The sequence below is a fragment of the Gavia stellata genome, chromosome 3, assembly GCF_030936135.1.
Source record: "Gavia stellata isolate bGavSte3 chromosome 3, bGavSte3.hap2, whole genome shotgun sequence".
Classification (NCBI taxonomy): domain Eukaryota; kingdom Metazoa; phylum Chordata; class Aves; order Gaviiformes; family Gaviidae; genus Gavia; species Gavia stellata.
The window spans coordinates 41,366,380-41,394,289 of record NC_082596.1 but is presented as its reverse complement, the minus strand read 5'-3'; the positions used below and the strand labels follow the sequence as shown (position 1 = coordinate 41,394,289).

General features: G+C 39.1%; 1 protein-coding gene across 1 annotated transcript in view; it reads right to left on the bottom strand.

Annotated features, from left to right (window-relative positions):
- Window positions 1-210: 210 nt before the first annotated feature.
- Window positions 211-27,910, bottom strand: part of CA8 (carbonic anhydrase 8) — a 52,792-nt gene continuing 25,092 nt past the window's right edge. Inside the window, exons 5-9 of the mRNA XM_059815248.1 lie at window positions 25,527-25,589; window positions 24,123-24,171; window positions 19,708-19,820; window positions 13,191-13,363; window positions 211-1,737 (exon numbers count right to left, since the gene is read on the bottom strand). Of these exons, the coding sequence (XP_059671231.1) occupies window positions 13,229-13,363; window positions 19,708-19,820; window positions 24,123-24,171; window positions 25,527-25,589 (360 nt within the window). The 3' untranslated portion in view covers window positions 211-1,737; window positions 13,191-13,228. The remainder of the gene's footprint in view (window positions 1,738-13,190; window positions 13,364-19,707; window positions 19,821-24,122; window positions 24,172-25,526; window positions 25,590-27,910) is intronic.

The window sequence follows — 27,910 nt, the reverse complement described above, 5'->3', positions numbered from 1 at the left end:
GCAGCCAGTGAAGCTGCTACATGGACATCATGCAGGTGCTGGAGACATCACAGATGGAAAGTGTGGTTTTGGCCAGCACTGAAATCTTGAACCCCTTGACTAGATAATGGGGTTATACTTCATGAAATTTGGGCAGAAGGTGGAGAGGGACTTCCTTAAACATAACCCTAAGAAAAACAAGTTTCTATAAGCCCAAGGAGCAATTTGCCAATTGCTACTCTGCTAAGCCCAAAATAAAAATTACTTCATTGTGGGCTGCTTGCTGTACATTTTCTATGCATTTATTGCAATACATGCTGTCGAGGGCAGCTGTGTGTCTCTCCAAAGGAAGCACGTGTTTCTGCAGTACACACAGTTATGAACACATTAAGTGGTCAGCAGTATCCACTCCCCCTCACCCAGCGCAGGTGTGGTGTTTGGGTTTGTCCTATTGTTTCTGCTGTCCCTAACATACACATAAATGACTTGGAGAATTCGTAACTCGTCATTCAGCAGCAGCTCTGCCAATAGCCCTCGAAGAGGTGGATGAAGCATGCCTTCTAAAACTGCATTTACCATTGCCTGGTGATGACTCTGTGATTGATGACTCACAGATCTGCTCCACGGGAGTAACCTCCCCTTTGTGAACCCTCGGTTTGCATCTCCATTGTGCTCTGGCCTGGAACTTGCCATCTGTGCCTTCGGCGTTCTTTCACTCACATAGGTCTCTGCATAAGCCTGCCCTCCTCATGCTAGTAAAGTGGCCCTCACTGATAGCTATGGTGATCAAAGCTACTGCCCACCACATTATTGATTCTGTCCTTCAGATCTTGGTGTTTTGCAGGAATCGGAAGCTATGACTAGCTGGCTTGGACAACAGTTCCCTTATCTGTTCTGTCAGATGTGTCATGTGTGGCCCAGGGTGGCAATCCCCACGCTGTGCAGTGAGCTCAGGACATGCAAGTCCCCAGACCACCATCCTCAGCAATGTACAGAACTGTCATAATTCACAGGAGAACAAAGGCCGATCATTTTCTGCCTGAATTGAGTATTTCTCTGCAAAGTTCCATGACTCACCAAATGGAAAATAATCCAGATGATTTTGTTTATTATTATACCGGTTAATTTCCCTTATTTCAAAATTGTTCTTTATTTCAGTAGGGTTCCTAGTAACGTAAATGTCATTCAGCTTTATTCACATAAACCATGTTAAGTGCATAGGTTTGGCAGAAAAGTGTGCCTTTCTGCCCAAAAATTAATTCTGAATTTGTGTAATACTCTCTGTGAACAAACAATTTTTTTATTAGCTTTATAGAATGCACACACACACCCCCCCATAGAAAAGATAGTCACTGACAGCACAAGAGACGATATGGAATAAAATTAAATCTAACGTTCAAAACAGTAATGAGTATTTCTACATATTAACATTCATACCAAGCTTAAAATTAGTACTATTTGGATCAGAGACCACTATTGAATGCTATGGCAATGAAACTATATAAGCAATGACAATTAACATTTTAAAATAGTTAACAGTGTGAATTGGAAGATTTAATGTGTTTTCTTCTTTTAACGTACAGCCCCATTCCCAGAATTTCACTGGACTGTGTGGACAGACCAACTGTCACAGCTGTCTATCAAGGCTGAATTAGATGAAGACAAACAATACAGGCTTTGTGGTTCAACTGAAGCAGCAGCCTCAAAAGTTTCCATTTCTCATCTGAGTGCACTGTGGGAGCATTGTCTTCCCCCTCTCTGAAAAGAGAATGGAACAATTATGTTACTGAAATTCCTCCGCAGTGGATCTGAAAGACTGTTTACGTCCAGCCAGGGAGACAGGGAAAACTAAAAGCCGGGATTTCATGACAGCAGGTGGGGGCAGTTTCAGGGTATATACTTTAGTGACATAATGGTCCTGATTCTTCTCTTTTAGGGTAAAGCCAGTGCTGGAAAATTTACTAGCAATGGAGGAAATGGCAATAAAAATGCAAGTTAAATGCAGTGGTAAAAGTATTACCTTGAAACCAAGCTTTACAATAGGCTTTCTGAATCAGTCAGGTAATTGATTCTAATGTGGAGAGCATGGTGGTAAACTAGAGAGAAAAATATGCTAGTCACAGAGAATTTTTTACCATTTACTATTTTAGGGGCCCTACCAAGTGAATTGCTGAGTTTGTAGCTCTCATGGGAGTCAAGTGGGCTCAGGAAATAGAAAGCAATCACCCAATTTGTCCCTCCTAATAGCAGTAATATTCTTATTCGTTAGCAGAGATAAATCAATACTTGGTTTCATGCAAACACATATTCAAGTGCTTCAGCATAACCTTAGGAAATCAGCTGCTCAGGTTGCCCCAGTGCTCTCAGTTCAGAAGCAGTAGGTATGAGAGTGCCAAACCATTTCATTCTGTTGCACTAATAATCTCATTTTTTCCTGAGGTTATTTTAGTGCTAACTATAGCTCAGTACGTACACACAGAAAATCTGTAAGTGCTTGGGTGCAAATGGTCACCCGGGGCTACAATTGCTTACAGGAAGAGTCAACACATTCTAAAGAGTTCCCACTCTTTTTCTTGAAGAGGAAGGGAGTGTACAGGCTGTCAGTCACCAGCAGTGCTGTTAAGAAGTCAGTGTCTACCCACGAGCGATCTGTGCCATGATTTCCATGTGCTCCCTGGTTACCATCCAATACCCCCAAAAGTCATGGTGTCAGGCAGCAGGACTATTTGATGGTCAACTTGAAGAACTTTCTACCAGCTGCCTTCTAAGGGAGGCTGTAAGCCCTTCACAGAGCAGCCGGTTTTAGCCACAGTTACACTCTATGTAAAAGCACAGAGTCTGGATTCCCAGTTCTTCCTGGGGTTTGCTATAAGGGTGTAACATAAAAAAAAATGTAATAATAACAAGTTATTCTCCATCTCTGGAAAAACTCTTGGCATGTTTTTCAGCGGGCTACTGATACAAGGGTGCAGGGACCGACCCCCTCCCTGAAGTGAACATAAAGGTTCCTCTTGCGTGGACAGAAGATACTGGATCAGGGAATTAGACTGAAAAATCTGAGAGAAGAAGCTCAAAAGAAGCCAAAAACTTTGTGTTCTTAAGGTTCCGTGTAGGCAAACTAATGCTCTGACACACTGACACTTTCTCAATCTCAATTAGTGCTAAACTAATTAAGAAAACGGTTTTATACACTGCAGTGAAAAGTATCTCTCTTCTTTCTTGGATAATCCCTAGTGTGATGTAAGGGTGATTGAGTATCTAATTATTCCTTAATTGAACGCACATTTTGTACATTTTTCACTAGTTCAAGCTTAATGCTTTTAGTCCAAAAACCAAAGTCAGTGAAATTAAGTTGAACTGGGATTTGGGCAGCTATTGTATTAATGGATTACTTTTGGAAAGGAGCCTAATTATGAGCCAGTCTGAAGATTTCAGTTGTGTTTGTTATAGAAATACTTAACGTATTGTCTGATAAAAGACTGATTGCATATATTGGTAGTGTTGTTATTCATGTTTACCTTTTTTTCTTGTTTAAGAGTAATTTTTCTGCCACACTAAATTAATAGCACTGTTCCATAATATATGTGGACAAGTAATACACTATTCAGGCTAAAGGTTTATGTAGATATGAAGATACCTGCTTCTCTTACTCTTCTGAAAAGTTTTTGGAAATGTAATATTTGAGCTAAAATTGGACAAATGGCCATGTGTATTATAATCAGAAAATTACCTAGATATATCTATGTTTATAGATTATATTTCTGCCTCTGAAATTTCCTTTGTTTGGGTTGAGTCACATATATTAAACACAGTCCCATTGCTTCTGGTGGAGTCCTCTACAGATCAGACAACCATCCCCAAAGAAAAGCTTTCAGGATCAGTGCCATAAAGTATAAAAACCGGGGACCTACTATCACAATACCCCTGGTTTTAATAAAAAGAAATATTAACACGGTCAATCAAAATTCAGAAATCATCCTCAGAATGTAAAAAAAAACCATAATGTTTCCAATAATATTTATTTCTAATTCTTTCATATAATAATTTTATGTACTTAGATTCCTCACAGAGAATAAGTTTTCTTGTACAAAACTGGGATAAATGCAAGACTGTAACTTTATCTCAGAAACAAGGAGCAGCAGCAGGAGCAAAGATAGGGCCAAGCTGGTATATTTTTAAGAACCAAAGGTCCCAATGTTCCCAAAGTAATAGGCAGAACACATTTAAAAGAGAAGATATAAGAAAACTTCAGTGAAAAGGATTATTTTTCAAAGTCTTCCAAAAGTGTTGAGACAGTGCAAATAAGCGGACTATGGAGAAATGAAATAGGATGGCCATGATAATATGCCTTTCCATCTGATCGGGAGGAAATAAGATGCCCCACTGCAGCAGCCTTACGTCAAGATCACTACACAGGATAAAAAACTTTCTTCTGCTACTTAAAAGTAGTCAATCTGCTTTCTGGAGAGCTTTTCCACCTCTTTTGTCCTACCATATTCCTTACCTTTATTGTCTCACACAATGTCTCTATTTATTCCTTATAGAAGCACCTTGCCTTCTCCTCCTTAACACCAGGTTAAACCAAAAAGTTTAAAGAGTTTTGAAAAAATCAAAGGACATGGGTGGCAAAACCAGTTTAACTACCAGTGACTACACACTACCATTAACCTATACCTTCCTAAAAACAGCACCTGAAAGTATGGTCAGGCACAGATTCAGAGTGTCTCAGAAAAGAGAACTGACTACCTTACGCATCCTGATCTTTCCTGAAATACTTTGCATTCCTTCCACGAGAAGGTCACAATTTATTGAGTCTACACCTAGTTCTGTGGGCATTTAACAATATCTAGCTAACTAAAGTGTACCTTTGTTTCTCTTGAGCTCTGGGGAAACACAAAAATCTTTTAAAAATTGCAGTAAGTTCTGCTTTGTAGCACTGCTCTGTCATAAACTGTGATGTTAGTCATAAAACGTTGCTAAGAACAGTCACTGCTGGTATTCTCTTCCTTGAGTGACAATTATCAGTTGCAAAAACATTTTCAGTAACCCAAACAACTTGGTCAGTTTTGTTTGCTATTTATTTTCAAAACATTGCTGTCTGCTTAGCAAGAGTTTGTTTGCATACTTTCATTGCATTGTTTTAATCCATATGAAATAATTAGAATTACAAATTCCAGTAAGAGTAAGGACCTGTGACTACCTGGATCTTCAGTTTCAATGGAGTAATAATGTTCTGCTTAAAACTCCCTATGTGATTTCATTTAGGTAAAACAGAGTGCACTCCCACTGCCTAACGTATAACATTGCTGAAGGAGGAATGCATATTGCAGCCTTTCTTCTCTGTCTGTGGTCAGACACATGTACCTGTATGTCCTTCTAATATCCTTGACATTTGAGAGCTGTTACATTACTATATTTCACATGTACTAATCTGGAGTCTCTATATTTTAAAAAACAGGTATAGTTTTACCAAAGATGATTTAAGCTTCCTACCATTTTGCCTCACCACTAATTTGCAGTATTTTCCCCATAAGTGAATGTAACATGGTAGAGTTTCAATGTGTGTTCAGACTCTAACTTTTGTGTTGAAACTGCCAATAAACATGCTGTGAGGGTGTTTTTTATGACAGGCACTCCTGGCTACATTATCACTTCCCAAGTAGCAGTGTACAAACCGTACATGGTTTATGGTAAGCAGCTGGAAATTATACTCTCAAAATGCTTTTCATAAAAAAGCTAATGGTAACAGTGAATTGTGGATAGCAAAGAATGTATGATGCTGACAGAGAGTCACAGGTCACAAGGAAGCCCTTGTCAGCATGAAGTATCTTATTTAAAGCATAAGCAGGGGTCTGATTCCTAGGCTACCTTATGATTTTTTTAGCTTTGAAAAAGAACAGTATTTTGTTTCTTCTTTGCTGCTTCTTTGCGTGCTAAGGGATTTCGACTGTTTTCCATTTCTCCACGAGTATTTGTTTATTTCTAAGAAGAGCTCAGTAAAGGATTGAACAAGGACAATTCCAATATGGTACTAATTCTGGAAACAGCTACAACTCAAAATGTTTTTCTTCTTCATTTAGAGCTTGATCGCTCCCTGTACTGATGCTCTGGCCTGGACACAGCATAAATTCCTACTACAGCAGTGACCAGTCTATGACTCTTGGGCTGCCTGTGGCTGCCAAATCCCTAAATTGTGGCTCCTGTGTTAGAGGTATGTCACACAAACAACAAAAGTGCTTTGCTGCTCACTAATTTGAATCCTCAGCAGTGAGAAAACAAGTTAGGGTGATAATACAGGGTTCACTTACAATCTCAGCGTACACCCCGTTCCCTACTGTTACAATGAAGTAGTGGAAAGCAACCTGAAACGGCACCATCTTTCAGCCATTCCTGAAGCTCTTGGTCCCCTGAATGCTCCAAAAGTTTGGGTATGTTTCCAGTAGGTGCCCAATTGTTGTGTGTGACTCACAAGCCAAAGGTATTTGGCCCTCTGTGCTATAGTCACACACTCAAATGTAAGCACATTCTCAAGTACTCTGAAGTGGCAGCGGAGTGTTGAGCACTATACATAAGCTCTTAAAAACAGGATAACAATAGTCAGTTTTGTTGATAACATGAAGTTTAGTTTCTTTCAAAGACTGAAACTTAACAATTAAACCAACCACCTTCTAAGCACAAAAGCTAAACTCATGGAGACAAACAATGACCAAAGAAAAATCACTTGCTGAGAAGCAGCATAAATACTCATATTTCATCAAATCTAGGAAATTGGTGTTTGTATTTCTAAAGAACTAGTGTTGATAATCTTTGTGTTGTTTTTTTTTAAGCCAGGAAAAAGAGAAGAATGGTCATAGTAGCCTAATGATGCATGGCTGCTGAAAGCTCACTCCAGCTCTGGATCTGCACAACAGGAAAGCATAAAATCCCCAAGTGTTGGAACTTAGGCAGAGCAACTTGTTTGTGAACTTCAGGAACTACAAATGCTACTAGTAAACTGCAAGTAAAGACACATATTGATTGGTAATGTAAATGTCCATTCAAATGCAAAGTTCACCGAGATCTGCTTAGGCAAAGAAACGCAGACCACAGCATCATGCCACTCTTACCTCCATTTCTCAAAGGCAAGGCACAGCTTCATAGCTCACTCTGGATTTGAATGTCCCTTCATATTCTACAATCTAATTACCATACAATGTGCAACGCCACAAAGAGGGGAGCGCACCACTACCTGTTGAGTACTAGCTCATTCCCACTGGCAACACTGATCCCCTGTTCAATGTCTGATGGAAAGGGCAGCATAGTTTTGCTGCCACAAGAGCAGCTCAGCAGCTTCAAAAGGAAGTAATTTGCACTATCCACTCACTAAACGCACCGGAAACAGTCACCACATTGCCCTCTCTCCTTACAGCAAAACTAATGCTGTGCCAATTTCTGCTTGTCTGCTCAGACCTCTCAATATCATGCAGACAGTTTCTGTAGTAGCAGGCATGCAGTCTCTGTTCCTCCCACTGTAAATCACTCCTCCCTGTTCTCAGGCCTAGCACAACCTTGGTATTTTAATGATGTCTTTTTTTTTTTTTTTCCTCTAACCTTGAATGTACAACTAGGAAAATGGTAATTATATTAAGAATGGTTTTTAATCCAAATTAATTTCTGCTATCACAATTCACAGGACATTGGATAAACTTGCAGCTACTTACAATCTGAGGTCTACCAAAGATGTATGTGTATATATGAACGTGTACATGCATTTGTGCATATAAAAATTGATGCTTTTTCAGGACTTTCTGAATCAGTCACAAAAAAAAATGTTCAAGAGAATTGGAGTAATGTACATAGGCAGATGGAGTAGGTATAAGCCATCACCACACTTGGTGGACAATTATTTATGGATACAAAATAAAGTTGTGTCTGGGATGTGCACTTGTGAGACAACACATTGGAGGTCAAATACTTTATTTTATTAATTATGCTCAACAGAAAGTAAATAAAAGTTTATCACTTTCAAAATAAAATATTCTTTTAATATTATTTTAGCAAGTTATTTTTTATAACTAGGTCTTACTGCTTTCTATTGAAAGAATCTCACTGATTTGAATGACTTCTGTAGCAAGCACTTATTTGACCTCCTCTTAGTAAATGGGAGCAATGCCATTTAACTATCCTGTGGATGGAATCGTGCTTATACACCCTGATTTATAAAGGGATGAAGACATGTAGGCATGCCATACTGAATTCAGCATCATTATCAATTCAAGTTGATATTCAAGTGTTTGAAATCAGACATCTTGCTCATTCACAGATAAAGCTGTTCCACTGATGTAATAGAGGAGAAAGACATATCTATGAAATCAGTTAACATGTAAAGCAACAAGGATTAAAGAGAGGGTAATAAATCCATTGGAAACCACAAATGATCCTGTCTTCAGCAAATAATACACTACTGAAAAAGTACTTATCCATTAGGTAAGGTGGCAAGCCCCAAAATAAAATAGCCTGCTGGAATACTCACAATTCATATGCTTAACAATAGTGAGTCAGGACTCAAATTGCCAAAACACTAGCCTTTAGTAAAATGGAAGATTTAAGGCTTTTCTTATTTGATTTCTAGGAGTGGTTAAGCTTTGCTGTATAATGGTAAGAATTACAAAGAATCTTCCAAGATCACCTGAGATTATCAAGAAATAGCCTCATGCTCATAGCAATGGCTCTGAGTCAAGTACGAAGTATCAAAAAAACTAGTGATAACACTGAGGATGTCACAATGCTATCCTTTCTCTCTTCTCTTTCAGAAAAGGATCTGAGTCCTGGTAAACAAGTTGAACATCAGTCAGTAATGCACCCATGCAACAAAGAAGGCCAACAGCCTCCTGGGCTGTACTAGGAAGACCATTGCCAGCAGGTGGGGGAGATGATCCTTCACTTCTGCTCAGCACTGATGAAACATCTGGAGTACAGGGTCCAGTTCTGGGTTCCCCAATCCAAAAGAAACATGCACATACTGGAGTGAGACCAGCAACGGGCCACAAAGATGATTAAGGAATTGGAGCACCTGTCATAGCAGGATAGGCTGAGAGAGCTGGGACTGTTTAGACTCAAAAAGAGATATTTCAAGAGGGATCTTATCAATGTGTATAAATACTTCATGAGAACAAGTATAGAAGTGTTATCCAGTGAAGGGAGAAGAGGCAATGGGTACAAACTGAAATACAGGAAATTTCATTTAAAATCAAGAAAAATCTTTTTTCCTGCAAGGGTGGTCAAACACAGGTACAGGTTGCTCAAAGCAGTTGTGGAGTCTTCATCCTGACGATATTCAGAACCCAGCTGGACATGGCCCTGAGCAACCTGCTGGAATTAACGCTGCTTTGAGCAGAGGATTGGACCTCCAGAGGCACCTCCATTGGATCTCCAGAGGCACCTTCCAGCTTTTTTTCACCTTCCATGTCTAAAAGCAAATCTGTACTGAGCTTTCCCTCCAAATTCCTTAACACCTGCCTGGTTCTATCACTACTCGATATGATTTAAAGAGGTTAGAAATAAGAAAAAAAAATGGCTTTTTTGAAAGAAACATGTGAAAACTTCGGCAACTGCAGAAGAGAAAGGATGTAAAGGCTGTTATATAAGGGATGTATTTCAAAAACGCCCACACATCAGAGTCCAAAGACTCATTAACCCCAAGCTATAGGCGAGAGATGCATTTTAGCAGAAAAGTAGAGCCAAAAGAGGCCAACTAGATAGCAACAAACTTATTCTAAAGCCCACTGGGTTAAAAAGAGCAGTGAAGCTATGAAGTTCTACTTGTTTTGTCCTCCTGAAGGGTCCTTTTACAGCCTGGCCAAACTTTGTTCTAGAACTGGAGGGGGATATTTTGAGATCTGGGCTTTCACATGATAGAGGAACATTTAAAAAAAAAATCAGTTTTTTACCCAAGATTACAACACCATGTTATATCATGTTTGTGTCAACTCTGCCTTCAATTTGACAAACTAGCACAAATTGCATCAAAGATCAACGTATGCCATTTGATCATAAACCACAAAGGGTTCAGTTCTGTCAAGGTTTAAATCAAGGCTGAAGAGCAAATGTTCTGAAGATTTGTGAGTGTGGCATGCATAGAGCCTGCATTCTGATTCAGTCAAAACTAATTAGACCTTTCAAGCAACCTCCTTCTACTCCTGTGTATACAACACTTACGGAAACACTTGTCTCCTTCTTTCCCTGACAGAGTGACAAGGTCACGGAAAACTCATGTTCCTCGAGGTTCTTCAAGCAGCTGTACCACAGTGGCTTGGAATAAAAGAAAATATTGAAAACTTTACTGACAGGAGTTCCAGCAGGCTTGGCAGAGGGGCATCATGTCAGAAAAGAAGTCCATCAGTGTGTTTGTAATTGTAATAGTCAAGACATACCAAAGCTTTAAAATAAAAGGTAATCCCCGCTTTGAAAAGAAGAAATGCTCCCTCTTGGATCACTATGTAGATGCCACCCTGCAAACTATTACCTCTCCATCTGCTACTGAGTCTTCATAGCAATATTCAGCCGATGTCAGTGTCTTTTCTGAGGATGTCTGAGGTCTGTGTGAGGAGCTACTGTTCCTCAACACCTTCCTCCTGTAGAGAACTATGTAAGGAAATCACTACAAAGTAGGTAGGATTGTTTTCTTCCCTTTCTCCCTCTTTGCATAGAAGAAAGGTGATCAAGGCCACATGATTTCTTTTCACACTTCATTTTTCGAGCTCCCCAGAGACAAACTCAATAGCAAGGATATATTGTGAACCCTTGATTGGTTCAGTGCTATTTGGACTGATGCATTCAAAAATAAAAAGAAGACATAGCCAAATGAATTTCTGATAAATAATTCAATCAGGTGTAGAAAGCCAGGTGCTATTTCTTCTGTGGGCTACACAATGCCAGGAGTCACACTTCTTTCTCAGTGCTTGAAAGTCCATAATTAGCATAGCCCTGCAGTGAGGACTATCACTTTACATTAAAAATTCCATCATTTGGGAATTAAAACTGCAGATTATTTTGTGAAGCATGGCCAAGATAAATCTTATTATTTAAAACAAATCTGTATAAGTATTGACAAATGTAATAAAATTTCAAACATGAAAGCAAAAGGGAAATTCTTACATTTCAATTCCAGCATTGTAAAGGAAACTCTTTCATGCTTAAAATTCAAACTCAGTGTGTCAAGTAATTTCACTGTTACAGACTTGAATTACCTGCACTGGCCTGAGGGCATTATTCACTCTCTGAGAAAAATTGTACTTTAATATTGCTATGATTTTCCCAAGTAATTTTTATGCAGAAGCCAGGATGAATTTGAAACATCCATTTCAAGATTAAAGTGAGGACATTTGGTGACTGCAGAGAACCATGTAATTGAGAATTGGGCTTAGGGATGTGCCCAAAATTAAATATGGGAAGGAGAAAACAATATTAATAAAAGGACTGATGTTTTGCTTTCTTTGCTTAACTTCTGGGATGCAGATATTAAATAGGGTTATAAAATACAAATAAACCCTTACTTCAAAAATGTTCAGATGCATACACTATATTGAATGCTTACTCTCTATGGAAAGACCATGAAATTTTTGGCCACTGTCCCAGCCCATTTAATAATTTCTGTCACATGCAGGAGGAAAGATAATCTTCCCACTCGGTTTTAATGGATCCATTTCTGGAAGCACTGAATTATCAATCTCTTTTAGGGGTTATCTGCTGCCTGATCATTTGTTAGCTTCATATGAAGTTGGGGCTGGACCCAGAACATGCTCTGAAGGGGCTTAACTCCACAATAGAGCCTGACATGAACTAAGGAGTTCCACCATTGACCTAGACAGGGCAAGAATTTAATGTACAAATAAATGCCCTTACCCAAAAATGTTTGTCAAAAACCTTTCAGCAGCATGCTTCCAGGTGAAACTCTGGATGAATTGGTTCTCTTGTGAGCATCTGGCTTTGAAGAAATGTGCAGATAGAAAAACTGATGCTTTTATATAATGGATTCTACCAGTAAAACAGGGTAATGGGGAGTACCCAATGTTTTTATTATTTAAATAAAGTTTATTGTAGGATAGTAGATGAAAAATTTTACTATGTTAAAAAGTAGTAGGACTTATTAAAGAAAGCAAGTGAACAGATTCATTCTTTTCTTGAAGACTTCCCAGATTAGCTGTCTTACTATTTGTATCAAGGTGGGGCCACTTCATTACAAAATCATCCATAAATGTTGGTGTCTTGACTCACTACTCTCAAGGTAACTAGTTGTCTTGATAGCAAATTTTCATTAACTGTCTAAGAATCTCATTACCAGGTTTTTCATTATAGAAAAACATTGACTAAGTAAGTATAATGAGGTTTTGGAGTAACTGTTGAGCATTGAGGGAATTTATCTTGTAACCGATAGAGGCTAGGGGAACACGAATGACATGGGAGGTTTTAATAACTAAAGCAGGGATAATGCAGGTTCACATGTGTATTAGGTCTTATGCATTGAATCCAACGTCATTCTTAAATTCTTGCTCTGTGAGCCAATGAAGGCTGAAAACATCACTGAGGACAAAAAGCAGCAACTACTTTGATGAATGAAATATGAAAAATTAGCCATGACAGAAGTTAATTAGTTTCCTCTTATATCTGCATTGGGTTTGCCCAAGATTCAGTCTTGTTGGGAAAGAACGGCATTGTAAAGCAGGGAGAAGGGATAAATAAAAATGGCCTCCTTTGAAATTAAAGGCCTCCTTCTAGAACTACTGCCCTGGTTTTTAACAGATAACATTAGAGAGATTCACCAATGATGGTTATTTTAAAAACATGGTAAGAAATCAAACAGTGAACCTCAGTAACTGAGGAAATCTAACACATAACCTAGGCAATACTGCGCTGTTGCTCACTGAAGTAGGAGAAATTTAAGGCTACAAAAAGTGACTGTGATCTAACTGTGTGTGATCCACTGCCTACTGAAGTCAATACAAATATTTCAATTCACTAAATCACATATTAGATCCAGCCACTGAAGAACCAATAGTAACCAAACTATTATACCACAGGATAAAATAAAACAGTACAGTGTCAAAATTTACAATTGTGACAATATATCATAACATTAGCTGAAATTAACTCAGTGTGTTTTCTCCTTTAGCTAAATCTCCCCTATGAAAATTATTCCAATGTTTTGATTTTTCTGCTAGGCTTTTACTTACCTGAATAAAGATTTATTTTTGTGGTTCTTCCTCTTCTGCTACTGAAATGCAGCCCTGATGATTCTATCGCTAAGTGGCTGAGTTGGTCTGAAGTTATCTCCTAGGATTCCATCACAGCCCTCTAAAAGTTCAGCACCTTTAACATGTGTCCTCAGTCTACGAAATTCCTCTATCTGAAAGGCAAAAAAACAGATATGAAGAAGCTGAGATACATTCTTCACTATGGGACTAATGATCAAAATCAGCCTTGTCCAGCCACTTCTGCAGCTTTGAAACTTGGGAGTGTTCAGGTACCACATGCTAAGGTCAATATACATCGTTAATAACATTTTAAAATCGTTGTCAGCACTGTCAAAACATTTAAAATATAGAGAAAAATAAGAACTTTTATACACATGGTTTGGCAGACTTATCATTTGCTTTTTCATAACTTCTTTTGGGATCTATAACCTTCTTAGCCATTGTAGATTACATCCTATGAATCAACCTCACAGTTGTGACATGAGAGTAATCATTCTGGTCTTCTTCAAAGAAGTGCATTTCAGGAATAACTTGGTCGACTATAAATTGTTTTGAATTTCCTCCAGTGATTTATTTATTGCCTGAAATTGTTGCTTCATTTAAATAAAAATTATTTTCTAAACCAGGAGAATTCTGAACAGACTCTCAGCTTTAGAGGAAGTCTGTTGATATTTTATATGGAAAAATATGGTATTTCCAACCAAAATAAAAAAATACCACTTCAAAAGTTCTGTAGATGTAGGTGCTGTGTACTTAGAGTGTACTTAGAAAATCAAATACAGTCAAAAATCAATATAAAACATTTCAATTGGTCCAAAAAAAAAAAATGTTTCTGGTTTATAGGCTCTTTTTAGATTTTTCTAAATCTCATCTGCTGTAGGGAAGAATGTGAGCAGGTTCCATCTCCATCCCTGGTATCAGCATCAAGCTCTGTGTGATAAAACCTAAGGCAATCAATGCCTATCTCAGCAATATTATACCTTATTGCTCAACACTGCTGTTTTTAGAAGTCTGGTATTTTAAATAAGTAGTTACAACTACTAAAAAAATTGTGTTTGTTTTTACTTTGGCATATTGACAAGCTATCTTAGCTCGATACAGCAAACCTACTTGAAGGCTGACTCCCCTAGCCTGAGCCTTTGTACTTGTACTGACCCTGTGATGCCCCACTATCCAGCTCAGCTGTAACTTGAAACTGAAGCTACACAGAAAGCAAAATGGAGCCTGAAGTATTTAATCATTTTATCATCTAAGAGATTATACAGAGTTAATTTCTCCATGAAAAACACCCTATGAAGGATTACAGGGAGAATGCAAGTGAGATTCCAGAATTAAAAGTAATGAGGTACTAAACAGCAGGTAAAGGCATTTTTATTTTTATACTGCCTGCAGAGAATACTTTCTTACTGTAACCTGGAAGACAACTGCCTTCATTGTTTTCCACTCTACAGCAGAACTGATACAGACTTATTTACTTGATTTAGAGGCTAGCTCTGCTCTGCTTTATTTTCCTCAAAAAACAGTGTGCTTAGAAATCAATACTCAGCTTCTTGCAGCTGAGATACACGGCAACAGCTTAGACTCAAAAGATGAAAAGCAGAATGAACTGTACAGCTCCTTGAAGGTGCTTTTAGAGGCAGAACCCTGTTTTGGAAGATTTTTTTGTTTGTTTATTTAAAGCAAACTGAAAACAAACCCACTACAGGCTTGGAACTGAAAAAGTCTTAGGAGTCAAGTGCTGGTGAATCACTGAATGGGTTTTGTAAAGGTAGCCTCTTTCACCATCTGAATCAACTCTGGAAAGTCTGAAATAAGTGTAGTTTAGGAAGGAGCATTTTACAAGAACGTGGCTTTTGTTTGATCTTTTGAGAATGAGAGACTTCAAACAAACACAGATGAGGGAGAGGGAAGAGCAGACTCTCTGCAAAGCTGGCGTTTGTGAGCTTCTATAACTACAAATGCTCTGCCCCAATCCCCACAGCAAAATCTTTCACTGGGAGGTACTCCTCACAAAGCAGCTTCCAGTTTCTTCAGTCAGGAAAGTAGGACTGACCTGATCCCCATGCCTGCTCTTTAGCCTTCAGAAAAGTCAAGAATTTAACACTGCTCGAAGGGGGAATTGCTTCTGGGATCACCAGCCTCCTTGTTTAGTCCTTTATCATGGTTCAGACCCCCATGACAGAGACCCTCTATACACATAGTGGTCTGCTTCACTCTTGAGAAGTGGTTCTGTCAGAAAAGGACACTAGCTGTGCTGACACTACTTTCCCTATTAAATTTCCATGTGATAATGCAATATGTGTGCCCCACTCATCCTGCTTCATCTCGTATGGAACCACTTACTATCTCCTCCCAACCCCTCACAAGTCAATGCTGTGAAGTACACCCTGGAGGACTGCTGAGGAAATAGACATTTTAGAGGCACACAGCTAAGCACCCTTGGATATTCACATATTTTCAACAGAAATAGCCATTTATAAAAGTTTTTCTTGTGCCCAGAAGACACTAAGGGTGACCTAGGCCTGTTCACACTGAAATTCAGGATCAAATTCTAACCAGTGAAGGGGTAAATCCACAATGTTAACAGTCACATTTCTACTGAGTAAAAGCATTTAAGTTTACATTTTGTAGAATTTTGCAAGAATGTTTTTACCACTTCCCTGTATTCAGATCCTGAACACTGCTTTCTTCTGTTTCACTTAAATATTTGCTGAAGAATAGAACACATAAAACAAAGAATTTGCATGTTTTCTCTACAAACATTTCTTCTATATGAGGAATAGAAGTATCATCCTTCTGCTTGAAAATTTCACATGCCTCCATGACACCTTCCAAGAACACAGACCTGCTTCCCAGTGAACAGAATACCATGAACCTGTCAGACTGCTTTATTTCACAGACTACATAAATTTTGCACAATTCCCATTCCAGCTCCAGATGTTAGTTACTGTTTCTGGCCTTCAGGAGGTCTTGATTTTGAATGATGTGGACAAAAGGACTAGAGACCTCGCCATTCAATACAAAACCAGTTAACTAACAATGAGTATAGAAGAATGACAGCTCCTTGCTGCATCATCATTTAAAATCCCTACTCTGAGTGGCTTAGACAATGTACTTGTTCTGGGCTTCAGTGAACCACAAAGCACATCATTCACAAATGTCCTTTTTTAAAAAAATATAGTGGAGAGAAGCACGAGCAAGTCTTTTCCAATTATTTCCTGCTCTTTACTAGCCTAGTAGAAGGGAGTTTTCTATTTTCTCGCATTGCGTTTCAGCAGTGTACATGCATGGGTAAGGTGTCTCACAAAAGCAGTCAACACAGTTCTTTCTGGGCTGTATATTTCAACATAAGACAAATGAGGATGATAAAAACCACAAAAGGAGGGCAGGAATATGCAAAAAGAGCACTGCAGGGTGCAGCTTTCCAGACAAGCTCCTTTCCAATGAAGTCAGTAATAAAACTCCAACCAGATTTGAAAAGTCCTTATTCTCCAGGGGAGAAGAGTTGCCTGCACACGTTATCCAGACCTCACAGAAAGACCTGTGAAGGAAACGGCTCTCTGATGGAAGTGAAGCCTCATGTCAAAGATAATGAATTCCAGTGAGGAAACAGCACTGGACTCCAGGAAAGCACATCCTGACACTGCAGTTCTAGCTTGCGCTTTTTCCACTCATATAACCAACACACTCAAGACCCCAGCTGCATATGGAGATGAATCTCCTTTCACTTAACAATGACTTAGATCAGTAGCAAATCAACTCATCACGTGCTCTTTACTATCTATAAATATCTTCAGGAGAAACAGAAAAAGGTTCTGTACTTTGCAATGGTCAGCCTATTATGCCTATGCCAAAACAGTTACTTCTCCACTGTTTCAAAATAAGCAAATGTGACAATATAAAGATGTGACCATGAACTAGATTGCAATTTTATTCATTTTTTCCCCTTATGACCCACAGTTTGTTAAGCTAATCAATATTGCTATGTTAATTACAGAAAATGAGAATGTGAATGAGTATCTTGTCTCCAATATATTAACTAGCTTCATCAGAGGAAGGCAGTAAAACCTGTTCCATATCAGACTGTGTCATTCTTTATTGTTACTTGTTATTGACACTCAGAAGTTGATTATTTTATGTCCTGAAAAATGAATATAGAAAGCCTTGAATTTGTCTCTTACCGGCTATAACCACAGATGCTACTGGTATTTATATAAATTGCTTGAAGTTTCATAAGCTGTGTTCGTTAGTATCCCACAGAAGAAAGTTCTACAAGTTAATGACACATGTAAAAATAATGCATTTAAATCCATTAGAAATGCATTTGCACTGAAATCTATGCTTTAATACTACAAGCAGGCTTAATAAAATTAAATGCCTTTACCAGCCTTCCATGGATGATTCAGAATGGTATATGCTATACTACATCCTCTTATTTTCCACAGACAAAAGCCCTTGCATTTCTAATCTCTCCTTAAATGGAATCTCTCATAGGCATTCATGCCCACATGCACAAAAGAGGCCAGATACTTAACTGCAGCCAAAACGCTAATTACAAGTTAACATCCTGGATGTCTAGGCTATAGCAAAATATTCTGGCACCCCCAAATTCTCTCAGTCCCTTCTGACTTTAGAATCCCAGAATCACCGTCTCTCACTTACTTGTCCCCATATTTATTTGCAATTGACATCTGAAAGTGGTATCTGATGCAAGTAAAATTTTTATCCCACCTTGGCAAAAGTCCTTCATGTTCTTAATAAGTTTTCTGCACAATCTTGACTTTAATGCTGGTACACTCATAACTAGCGGTGAGGATTTTTTTTCTAATTGATGCTGATCTATGACAAGTACAAAGTATTGTGGATCATATTGGCGTAAGTCCGCACCAACCTCTCACTCTGCTCCAGTGCGACGTCTCACCTGCATAGTGTGTCAGTGGCAGGGAAAAAGCTCCTCCATGACTTGTGCGCCCTTCATCACTGCAATGTTGGATTGGGTTTATACCAATCAAAGTAATGCCGCCACACAAACCAGCTACCCCTCAGCTACAGAAGGCCATGGTTATGAATCACACTCTTTTCCCCAGGCACAATATTCTCTTCTGGAGACTTATGCCCTTCACACCACGTTCCAACATCTTGTCTTCTTGTGATCAATAAGAACATAATAATATTAAGTAAAGTTGCATTTCTCTGCTTAATTCCTCTCTGGAATGGCTTGAACTGTGCCCTGCTCTATGCATTGACTGGATTAAAAGGAGTAGAGACTACAAAATCTGCAACTAGCATGAAATAAAATATCATATAATGTCTCAGTGTAATAGCTATGGTCTTTATACTTCTGATTAAGTCCTCTTATTTATCTGTATCATATCTGGACAATTAGCTGCCAAGTTACAAAATGCACTCTGACTTTAAAAGTTATTCTGAATCTCATAATGCCAACAGAGTTCTACTTCCATTTACTCAGTAGTAAGCAGCCATAAGACTTACCCCTTCATAAGCAAATAAATACCAGATTCATGATGGGATACATTTAAGTTGCAGCTACCATACAAATAAGCTTATTGGGAGCTATTGCTTTTATCCTATGATTAGAACTAGAATTCAGTTTTCATATGAAAAGAAACACTGCCAATTTTGAACTGTTAAAATTGTTAAAATTTTGCACCTGGATTACTAGCAAAATTTTAGATTATTAAAGCTGAAATAATTTAAATCACCTTTTATACTTTTTTCCTTTCTGTTTGCACATGCTTCAGAGCAGGCGATGAAAATGAACGCATTCAGCTTCAGGGATTCTAGATAGTTTCACTGACATTAAACCCACATTCCTCCAGCTGGGATTCACAGACTGTGGGATAATATTCATCAGGAGTTTTCACTGTTTTTACTGGCATTATTTGTAGACAGATGTTTTCTATAGAAATGTTTTCTATAGAAAGACTCACATGACTGTCAGATATAATTTAAAAAAAAACCAAACACTTTAAAATACATAAGTGTGAAATCAAATTTAAATAGGTAGTTTCCATTTGACATTTATTATAAAACAGAATTTAAAAAGAGCACGATAAGTTAAATACAGTTCAATGCAATATAGCTAGCCTGTACTATGTTAACATTTTTCAGTCTCCAGGACATAGTGTGTCCCTGTGCTTTTTTGTTCCTTTAACATCAAAAAGCAGTGATATTTGAAAGCTTACAATTACAAAGAATTGAATTTCTTTTATCCATTGACTTCTTTCTTTCTTTTTCTTTCACTTAAATAAAGAATTATTTTAAATGCAGATGATAAATGATAACAAGGTTTTTCATCTCTGACCTTTGCATTGCTTTCAGTGACTCAAAAGGCTTAACCTTTACTTGAAAAGCCATGTACTGATCTAATGGGATCTTCAAGGAGAACAGATATAATGTCCTTATACATATATTTGCACGCTATAACCTTTAGCTCATAACCATATTCCGAGGTCACTTTAAGAACAGCTGTTACCTGCACTTGGGACACAGTCAAAGGATAGCGAAATAATATCCAGGTGACACCTTCACTGCAGGGTGGAATGGTTAGAGAGCCCTCATACACCCAGTAGTCACGCAGAAGAGGATCTGAAATTAAAAGAAATGTGGAATTTTAATGACATTAGGGAAGATAATTGTGTCTTTCAATTATGACAGTTTATGATAGCCATGGGCTTGCTCATATGATGAAGTTAGTATGCAGTAAGCTAAGGTATGAATTTATAAACTGCCAAGCACTGTCCAGTACTTTCCCATATGAATGTACATGAGCTTGTGGTCATTATATTACAGTAAGTTCCCGCTGCAGATGAATATTTTAGAGATGAAAATGTGACTTTATAGATGTGAAAAATAACATCTGCACAACTCCTTAAACCAACACAGCAAATAAATAATACGGTGGGAAAGAACAACTGTTAGTGCCAAAAGCTACAAGAGACATCCCATTTTGAAGGCAGAGGGGCTGTGGTGATCAAATTTTAACGGACTTCTGCATTTAGGATATGTCTCAAGGATTAATTTATTTAATTTTTTAGAAAAACTCAGTGAAAACAGCTCAAGTCAATCTTTTCAGTTTGCAATTCTAGTGACATATTTTTTGAGATGCGCTGGTGCCTCCTAGCTTTGGAAAAGTGAGTTGAATTTCACAGGGGAAAAAAATCAAGGTTTATTTAAGAATAAACTTATTCTAATCAGTTTATAAACTTATTAATAGATTTATAAATAACTGTTAGAATAAACAGTTGTCTCTGAGGAAAACATACAATGGTTTGTCCAAGCAGAGTTTTAACTCTACATACATGTTTGATTTCAATTATTTTAATTCCACAAAAATTCCAGTCATACCGCGCTTCGTAAGTGAGACTACACAGGGCTTTCCTTTGCTGCTGTAGGCCACACTCACAAATGACTCCCTGACACAGCTTAAGAAGTATGGAGAGGAAACTGCCTGACTGTAAAAGAGAGGACAAGAAACAAACCTAGAGAGGAACTGGAGACAACGGGTGGTTAATCAAGGCATGGAGAGCTAGAGGGAAGGTTGTAACTAGCTTGACAAGGACAGAATGGGAGATCGGAAACTAATAAGCTTGCTTGGTTGACCTAACCTGTTACTGCCATTTCACTACTAGCTCAGAGGAATATCAGTAGAATGAAATCTTGCTAATGAAGTCTGTGATTGTCAGTGAATGCATTCTGTTTTATTGGTGTAATTTTCTTTCTCAGTTATGGAATTACATAGCAAATCCATTGAAAGCAAGTTGCATTATCAAACACTCAAAAGTTAAGAACTGCAAGAATTAATTCAGACCATCCTGTGCATGCATTGTGACACTGTCTTGTTACATGATCACGTATGTCTTTTCTAGAGAACCTTTCATGATTTACTTGTAAAGATGGATGATTTTCTTTTGAAAAGCACCTAATACCATTTGGATTTCTCAGTACAATATGTGGTCCTTGGTTTTCTTTTTCCCGTGCTATTTAAATCCTGCTTGTTAGAAGGACCCACATTTTCTCATTTTTCATATCTCTAATGCACTCATTTCTTCACTGTCTGAGTGCTTCACAAACATGAATTAATTTATCCTTCCAACATCCCAGTGTGGTGAGGAAGGACAGATTACCCTCACATTTTACAGCTGAGGCACAGAGAAGTTAATGTCAAAGGCATCTATTCATTTGAGGTGTTCAATGTGAGATGCTTAGAACCTGATTTCTCAGAGTAGTTAACTTTCTATAGCACTTAATGCAGTCAGAGCACTGCTCCCATTGACATCAGCTGGAGGTGTAAGCACTCAGCACTTCTGCAAATCAGACCCCATGATCTCAAGTCGGGCACCTAGAAAATGAGGAACACATAGTTAGAGATGACTTGAAAAAGGCTGAGGTACTTAATGCCTTCTTTGCCTCAGTCTTCAATAGTAAGTCCAGTTGTTCTCTGGGTACCCAGACCCCTGAGCTGGAAGACAGGGACAGGGACCACAATGAAGCCCCCACAATCTAAGGGGAAATGGTTAGCAACCTGCTACACCACTCAGACACCCACAAGTCTATGGGACTGGATGGGATCCACCCAAGGGTACTGAGGGAGCTGGTGGAAGTGCTCACCAAGCCACTTTCCATCATCTACCAGCAGTCCTGGCTAACCGGGGAGGTCCCAGCGGACTGGAGGTTAGCAAATGTGACACCCATCTTCAAGAACAGGTGGAAGGAGTATCCAGGGAACTACAGGCCTGTCAGCCTGACCTCAGTGCCAGCAAAGATTATGGAGCAGATCATCTCGAGTGCCATCACGTGGCACATACAGGAAAACCAGGTGATCAGGCTCAGTCAGCATGGGTTTATGAAAGGCAGGTCCCACTTAGTGGGTGATGGAAAGGCTGTGAATGTTGTCTACCTACACTTTAGTAAAGCCTTTGACACCGTTTGCCACAGTATTCTCCTGAAGAAACTGACTGCTCATGGCTTGGACAGGTGCACTCTTCGCTGGGTAAAAAACTGGCTGGATGGCCGGGTCAAAAGGGTTGTGGTGAATGGAGTTAAATCCAGTTGGCGGCCGGTCACAAGTGGTGTTCCCCAGGGCTCAGTATTGGGGGCAGTCTTCATCAATGATCTGGATGAGGGGATTGAACGCACCCTCAGTAAGTTTGCAGATGACACCAAGTTGGGCGGGAGCGTTGATCTGCTTGAGGGTAGGCAGGTTCTACAGAGGGATCTGGACAGACTGGATCGATGGGCCGAGGCCAGTTGGAGGACGTTCAACAAGGCCAAGTGCCGACTCCTACACGTGGGTCACAACAACCCCATGCAATGCTACAGGCTTGGGGATGAGTGGCTGGAAAGCTGCCCGGCGGGAAAGGACTTGGGGGTGTTGATGGACAGCCAGCTGAATATGAGCCAGCAGTGTGCCCAGGTGGCCAAGAATGCCAATGGCATCCTGGCTTGTATCAGAAACAGTGCGGCCAGCAGGATGAGGGAAATGATTGTACCCTTGTACTTGGCACTGGTGAGGCCACACCTCAACTACTGTGTTCAGTTTTGGGCCCCTCGCTACAAGAAAGACATTGAGGTGCTGGAACGTGTCCAGAGAAGGGCGACGAAGCTGGTGAGGGGTCTGGAGCACAAGCCTTATGAGGAGCGGTTGAGAGAACTGGGGTTGTTTAGCCTGGAGAAGAGGAGGCTCAGGGGAGACCTTGCTCTCTACAACTACCTGAAGGGAGGTTGCAGAGGGGTGGGTGTTGGTCTGTTCTCCCAAGCGACAAGTGATAGGACAAGAGGAAATGGCCTCAAGTTGCGCCAGGGGAGGTTTAGATTGGATATTAGGAAAAATTTCTTCACTGAAGGGGTTGTCAGGCATTAGAACAGGCTTCCCAGGGAGGTGGTTGAGTCCTCATCCCTGGAGGTATTTAAAAGACATGTGGATAAGGCGCTTAGGGACATGGTTTAGTGATGGACTTAGCAGTGTTAGGTTAACGGTTGGACGCGAAGATCTTAAAGGTCTTTTCCAACCTAAATGATTCTATGATTCTATGACTTATGAAAATTTAGTTTTATGTGACCTGATCAGCATCAAACAGGAACTGTGAGGCTGGCATCCTGTAAAAAATAACTTATGGTGGTGCAATTGAAAGATGTTTTATAATGCATATGCATGAAAGGGCACAGGTAGCCTTAATTCCTGCAATTCCTAATTGCTGAGCACTTGACTTTGCAACCTAAACAATATTCTTTTGATATAATTAATATAGTTTAATGTAGACCTGGATTACTTTGGAAAATTAAAGATCTTGCCACTATGACACGGAATATAGCTCAGAAGGATTCCTTGCAGAAACATTTATCTTACAGAAAGGCATTTTTTAAAAAGTCACATTTTTTTTAAGACAATGTAGAGGAAGTGGTTGCTTCTTACTGTTACTCTTTAACTTTTAGCTATATGAATTTGAATTTGCCTTCCATTGCTACTACTCCGTGTATGCTATGCAACTGTCATTGCGTTATGGCATTGTCATTTGATGCTGCCAAAAAGCTACCTTGGTAAGAGGGTAACCTTACGCTTCCTATTTTATGCTGAAGTAGTGAAAGGAGTACACACAGCTCCCCCTCTAGGTGGGATGATAAACGATCAAGAAAGCTAGCCACAGTGTTCCCAGCAGCGCATGGACTACAGTATCACATCCCACTCACATGACAAAGGTGCAAATTTATCACTAAGTTCCGAAGGGACTTCATCCCTATCCCTGTTAGCACCACTAGGTGCAAAATGCATTACCACCTTATGGAACACTCTCTCAGGCTTTCAATTAGGCTATGCTTTCGATGAAGATTGTCTCAGCCTCTGCAATTAGCTAGTAATACACACACACAAAAGGAAGCAAAGGCACCTACCTGGCAATAAAGAGTTGGGATTAAAACAGGGTATTGTTTTGGACTTTCCCTGAAAAAACGAATACAAATCAATTTCATGTTTCTATTAAAATGATGATAAATGGAGAGGTAAAACACACTGTGTGTTCTTATAACATTAAGCCTTAAATTCCTGTGCAAAGAAACCTCATTAATAGCCACCATTTAATCATCACTGCATGTGTCCTTGCAGCTACACAAACACGTTTTTTAATTCTATTTTATGTTTTACTTCTAAGGTTATCTCAGCAACTTGTTAACTTTCTTCCTTCAGTACCTGGGCTCCTTCCAGGTCCCAGCCTTGAAATTCTCTGCATGAAATTCAGGGGTTCCATGCAAAATGAGTTTAAAAAACAAGGGCCAAAGTGAGCTTTTCCTTGATCAATGTGGATAACAATTAATAAAATAAAGCTGGTTCCGCATATTTAATGCAAGAAAATTTTATGTCAAAAGTGTGTTTGATGCTGACCCTCTGTAAGTTGTTAGTGTAACATGCTCACAATGATGAGGCCTTTCATGATCGTCCTCTATGTGGCTGTCCTTTCAGTAATGAAACGAGAGAGTTCCATACACTATTGTTTTCTCTGACAACTTCATAAACAATGAGTTTGTAATATTAAACATCATGACTGAAGTTTACCGTATATTATTTGACTAAAAGAAGATTGTCAATTCCCTTCTAATAACAGCTTCTAATTTTTCTACACTTTAGCATCCACTGAAATGAATGGCTAATCTCTCCAGACCAATACAGAACGTCTCATTAATACATCTCAAAATCCTTTAAAATCAAAGGTAAGTATGATTATTTCTATGTTACAGAGACCATGAAGCAGAGAGATGGAAGTAACTTGCCCAAGGTCATTTAAGATAGCATCAACATTCTGGAGAGCACTCATATCTCAGTCCTGCTAGGCTTATTATCTGTCCTTAAGGATCCTCACACATAATCCACCTGACAAGACGGCACCGTGTTTTTGCTTATTTCCCACTGCAAGTTAATATGGCTGCTCCGTTCATCTATTATTTTCCTCTACAAATTAAAACCAAGTAAGTTTGGAGATACTGCTGCTGGTGTTCACTAACCATGTTGCGGTGATTGCATTCACACTGACTCCATGATAATCACTGAAAAGGTAGTATTTGCAGTCAGTTACGGGTATAGGAGATCAAACTTTCTGGCCACCAGAAAAGGAAGTAACTACAAAGACTGTATATTATCTGAATACTGTAAAATGCTGAGGTTCTGATACAGGCCACCAAATGATGACTTTCACACGTGGTTTTACTACTGACACATTTGAAACCCTTCTCTTGGCTTCATATAGACCCTTTGCTCACTTTCTCTGGTCAGTGAAGGAAGCATTTCTTCACACAATGCCTTACCTTGTACTGGATGTCCTGGAGAATTTCAGTTACAGCCTTTAGGCCTACATGCTCTTTTCCTATCTGAAATACATCAAGCAAAGATGAGTTTCAGTATTTTGCTGTTTCAGAAACTGTAAGGCAAAACAGAGGTCAACCAGAACAGCAAGTTCTGTAGTTGTTTTTAGTTAAGCTACACCACCTTGTGTTAACCAAATACACCCATACATGGCAACTCCAAACAATTAAATTACTATAAAGCCACCAGTCAAAAGTAAACAAGGTGCAAAAAACTTTAAAGCAGAGACAGAAACTCACAGAACAAGAAAAAGAGTCACAGTTAAGTCTGGTAAGTTTTGACTAACCCTATTTTGCAGCATATACTGCATGTGGAGTTAAAACCATGCAGCATTATGGCATATAAATGCCAAGGATACAGTTTGTTCTTACCAGTTTTTGTCAGAAAAGTACACAGAAAGGAACAGAGTGAACAAGCACAACAGACACTTCTTGAATTTGTTCCCTCAGCGTTGCAGATCTGGCCCAAGGTATCTCTGAAGCTTGCAGGAGTTTTTTCCTGCCTGCAGAGTGCGGAATGGCAGATCCTCTCCCTCACCGCATCTCTGGGATCCTGCTGGTGAAAGCCGGGCTCCTGGCAGCCTGCAGCGCTGCCTTTACCGAACGCCTTTAAGGCATGGGGTTTAAGAACTTTAAGATGGGGCTTTCAAAAGAAACCCATTGTTGAAATAAGAGATTCTTATTTTCCATGAACATTGTTCACTCTGTACACTGATTTCAGCTGCTTCTGATCTATACCACCTATTCCAGGACCCTAGCTTTTACCTTCAGAACAACATTGTCAAGATAGGAAGACTCAGAATGGCCTTCCACTTGATTTCTTTGCCAACGTGTACACGTATGAGGTGAGGAATGAAGTGGGCATGAGTGAGAACGGGAGAGCTAGATCCTGAAAAAATTGTTTGCTTTTTGTTTCTCTTGGAAAAAAATGGCACAGTAGTCACTGGAAGGAAACAACTGAATGCCAACAAAAGGTACTTTACTATTTCTAGGATTTTAAGAGGATTTTCTTTTGTTTCAGATTGCGATTTCAATTTAAAACCTTCGAAGTGCGTAAAAGATATTGAGATCACTTCAAAGACACTGTTTCTAAATTAATAATCACCAAAGGCTGTCACTTAAATTAGTGAAAATATTTTCACTGACCTTAAAATGATGTGTTTGAGAACTGTGGTGCAAAACTATTATATTTCCATGCCTTTAACAGGAAAAAATGGTCACCGAATTTCCTCTCCCTGTTCCTTTAACAAACAGCATAAATACTGTTTTTCCTTGGACAATTGTAATTATATTATGCCTTTCTTGGCTAATGAAAAAGCCCTTTGGAATGCTCAAGAACTCTGATGAAAGTGAGAGACCAGAAATGGAAAATGTATCAATCATTGAAGTTTCAGATTTATTTAAGAACTTACATATAACTTTCTAACTAGCTAACTCAAAGGTTACCTCTGCTGGAATTAGAAGGTGACTTACATAAGCAATTATCACACAGCCCTCTAGGATACAAAACTGAAGACTTTCTAACTTCCATTTTTAGATGTTCTATCTGAGCGTTGGAGCTGTAACCAATGTACCTAAATTCAAACGGAGGTAAAGCTCAAAGGCACTCATAAACTTGTTATGAAATATGACAAATTAATAATACCACGGTGAAAGAAAATCCATTTGATCTAAGCACAAACTCTAAACCTCTTCCTCCAAACCCATTTAAGTAAAACAGTTTGCCATTTCTCATGAAGAGGATGAGAATCTGGTGTTTGAGGACTAACGCTAAAAATCTTTATAGAGTGCAGCCCTTGAAAAACTTTCAACAGCAATTAGATTATGGGGCTAACTTCCCAGCTTGCATTACACCTTTTCCCCAGGGAGCTTTAAGCCTCCTCGTTGCAGGCTTTTCTCATGGTCTGTGGCAAGACTCGTTACACTCTCAGTCTGGCATCTCTGAAGAAGTAATATGACCCCACCTCACATTTGTCCTGTGTGAAGAAACACACTTGTCCCTGTATTCAGAAAAGCACAATCCCACTACCAGTTTTCGGTTGTGCCAATGGGTCAGTAGGCTTTTTTTCCGTCTTTCCTCCTCTCCTCTGTGTATTTCCTCAATCCCCAAACAGCAGGCCTGGCCAGGAATGGAGAAAAACACATTACAGAGGTAGTGAAGCACTTGTACCTCCTGACACCCCTCACTCAGAGGAATGGAGATTGGATGTCTGCTTACAGCCGGACTCAGAGAGAGAGATGGCTGACTACGTACTATTATCCCTTCTTTGATTAATGTAGTTCCAATATCTTGTTTAAACAAGAATTACTTATTTAGCATACACATA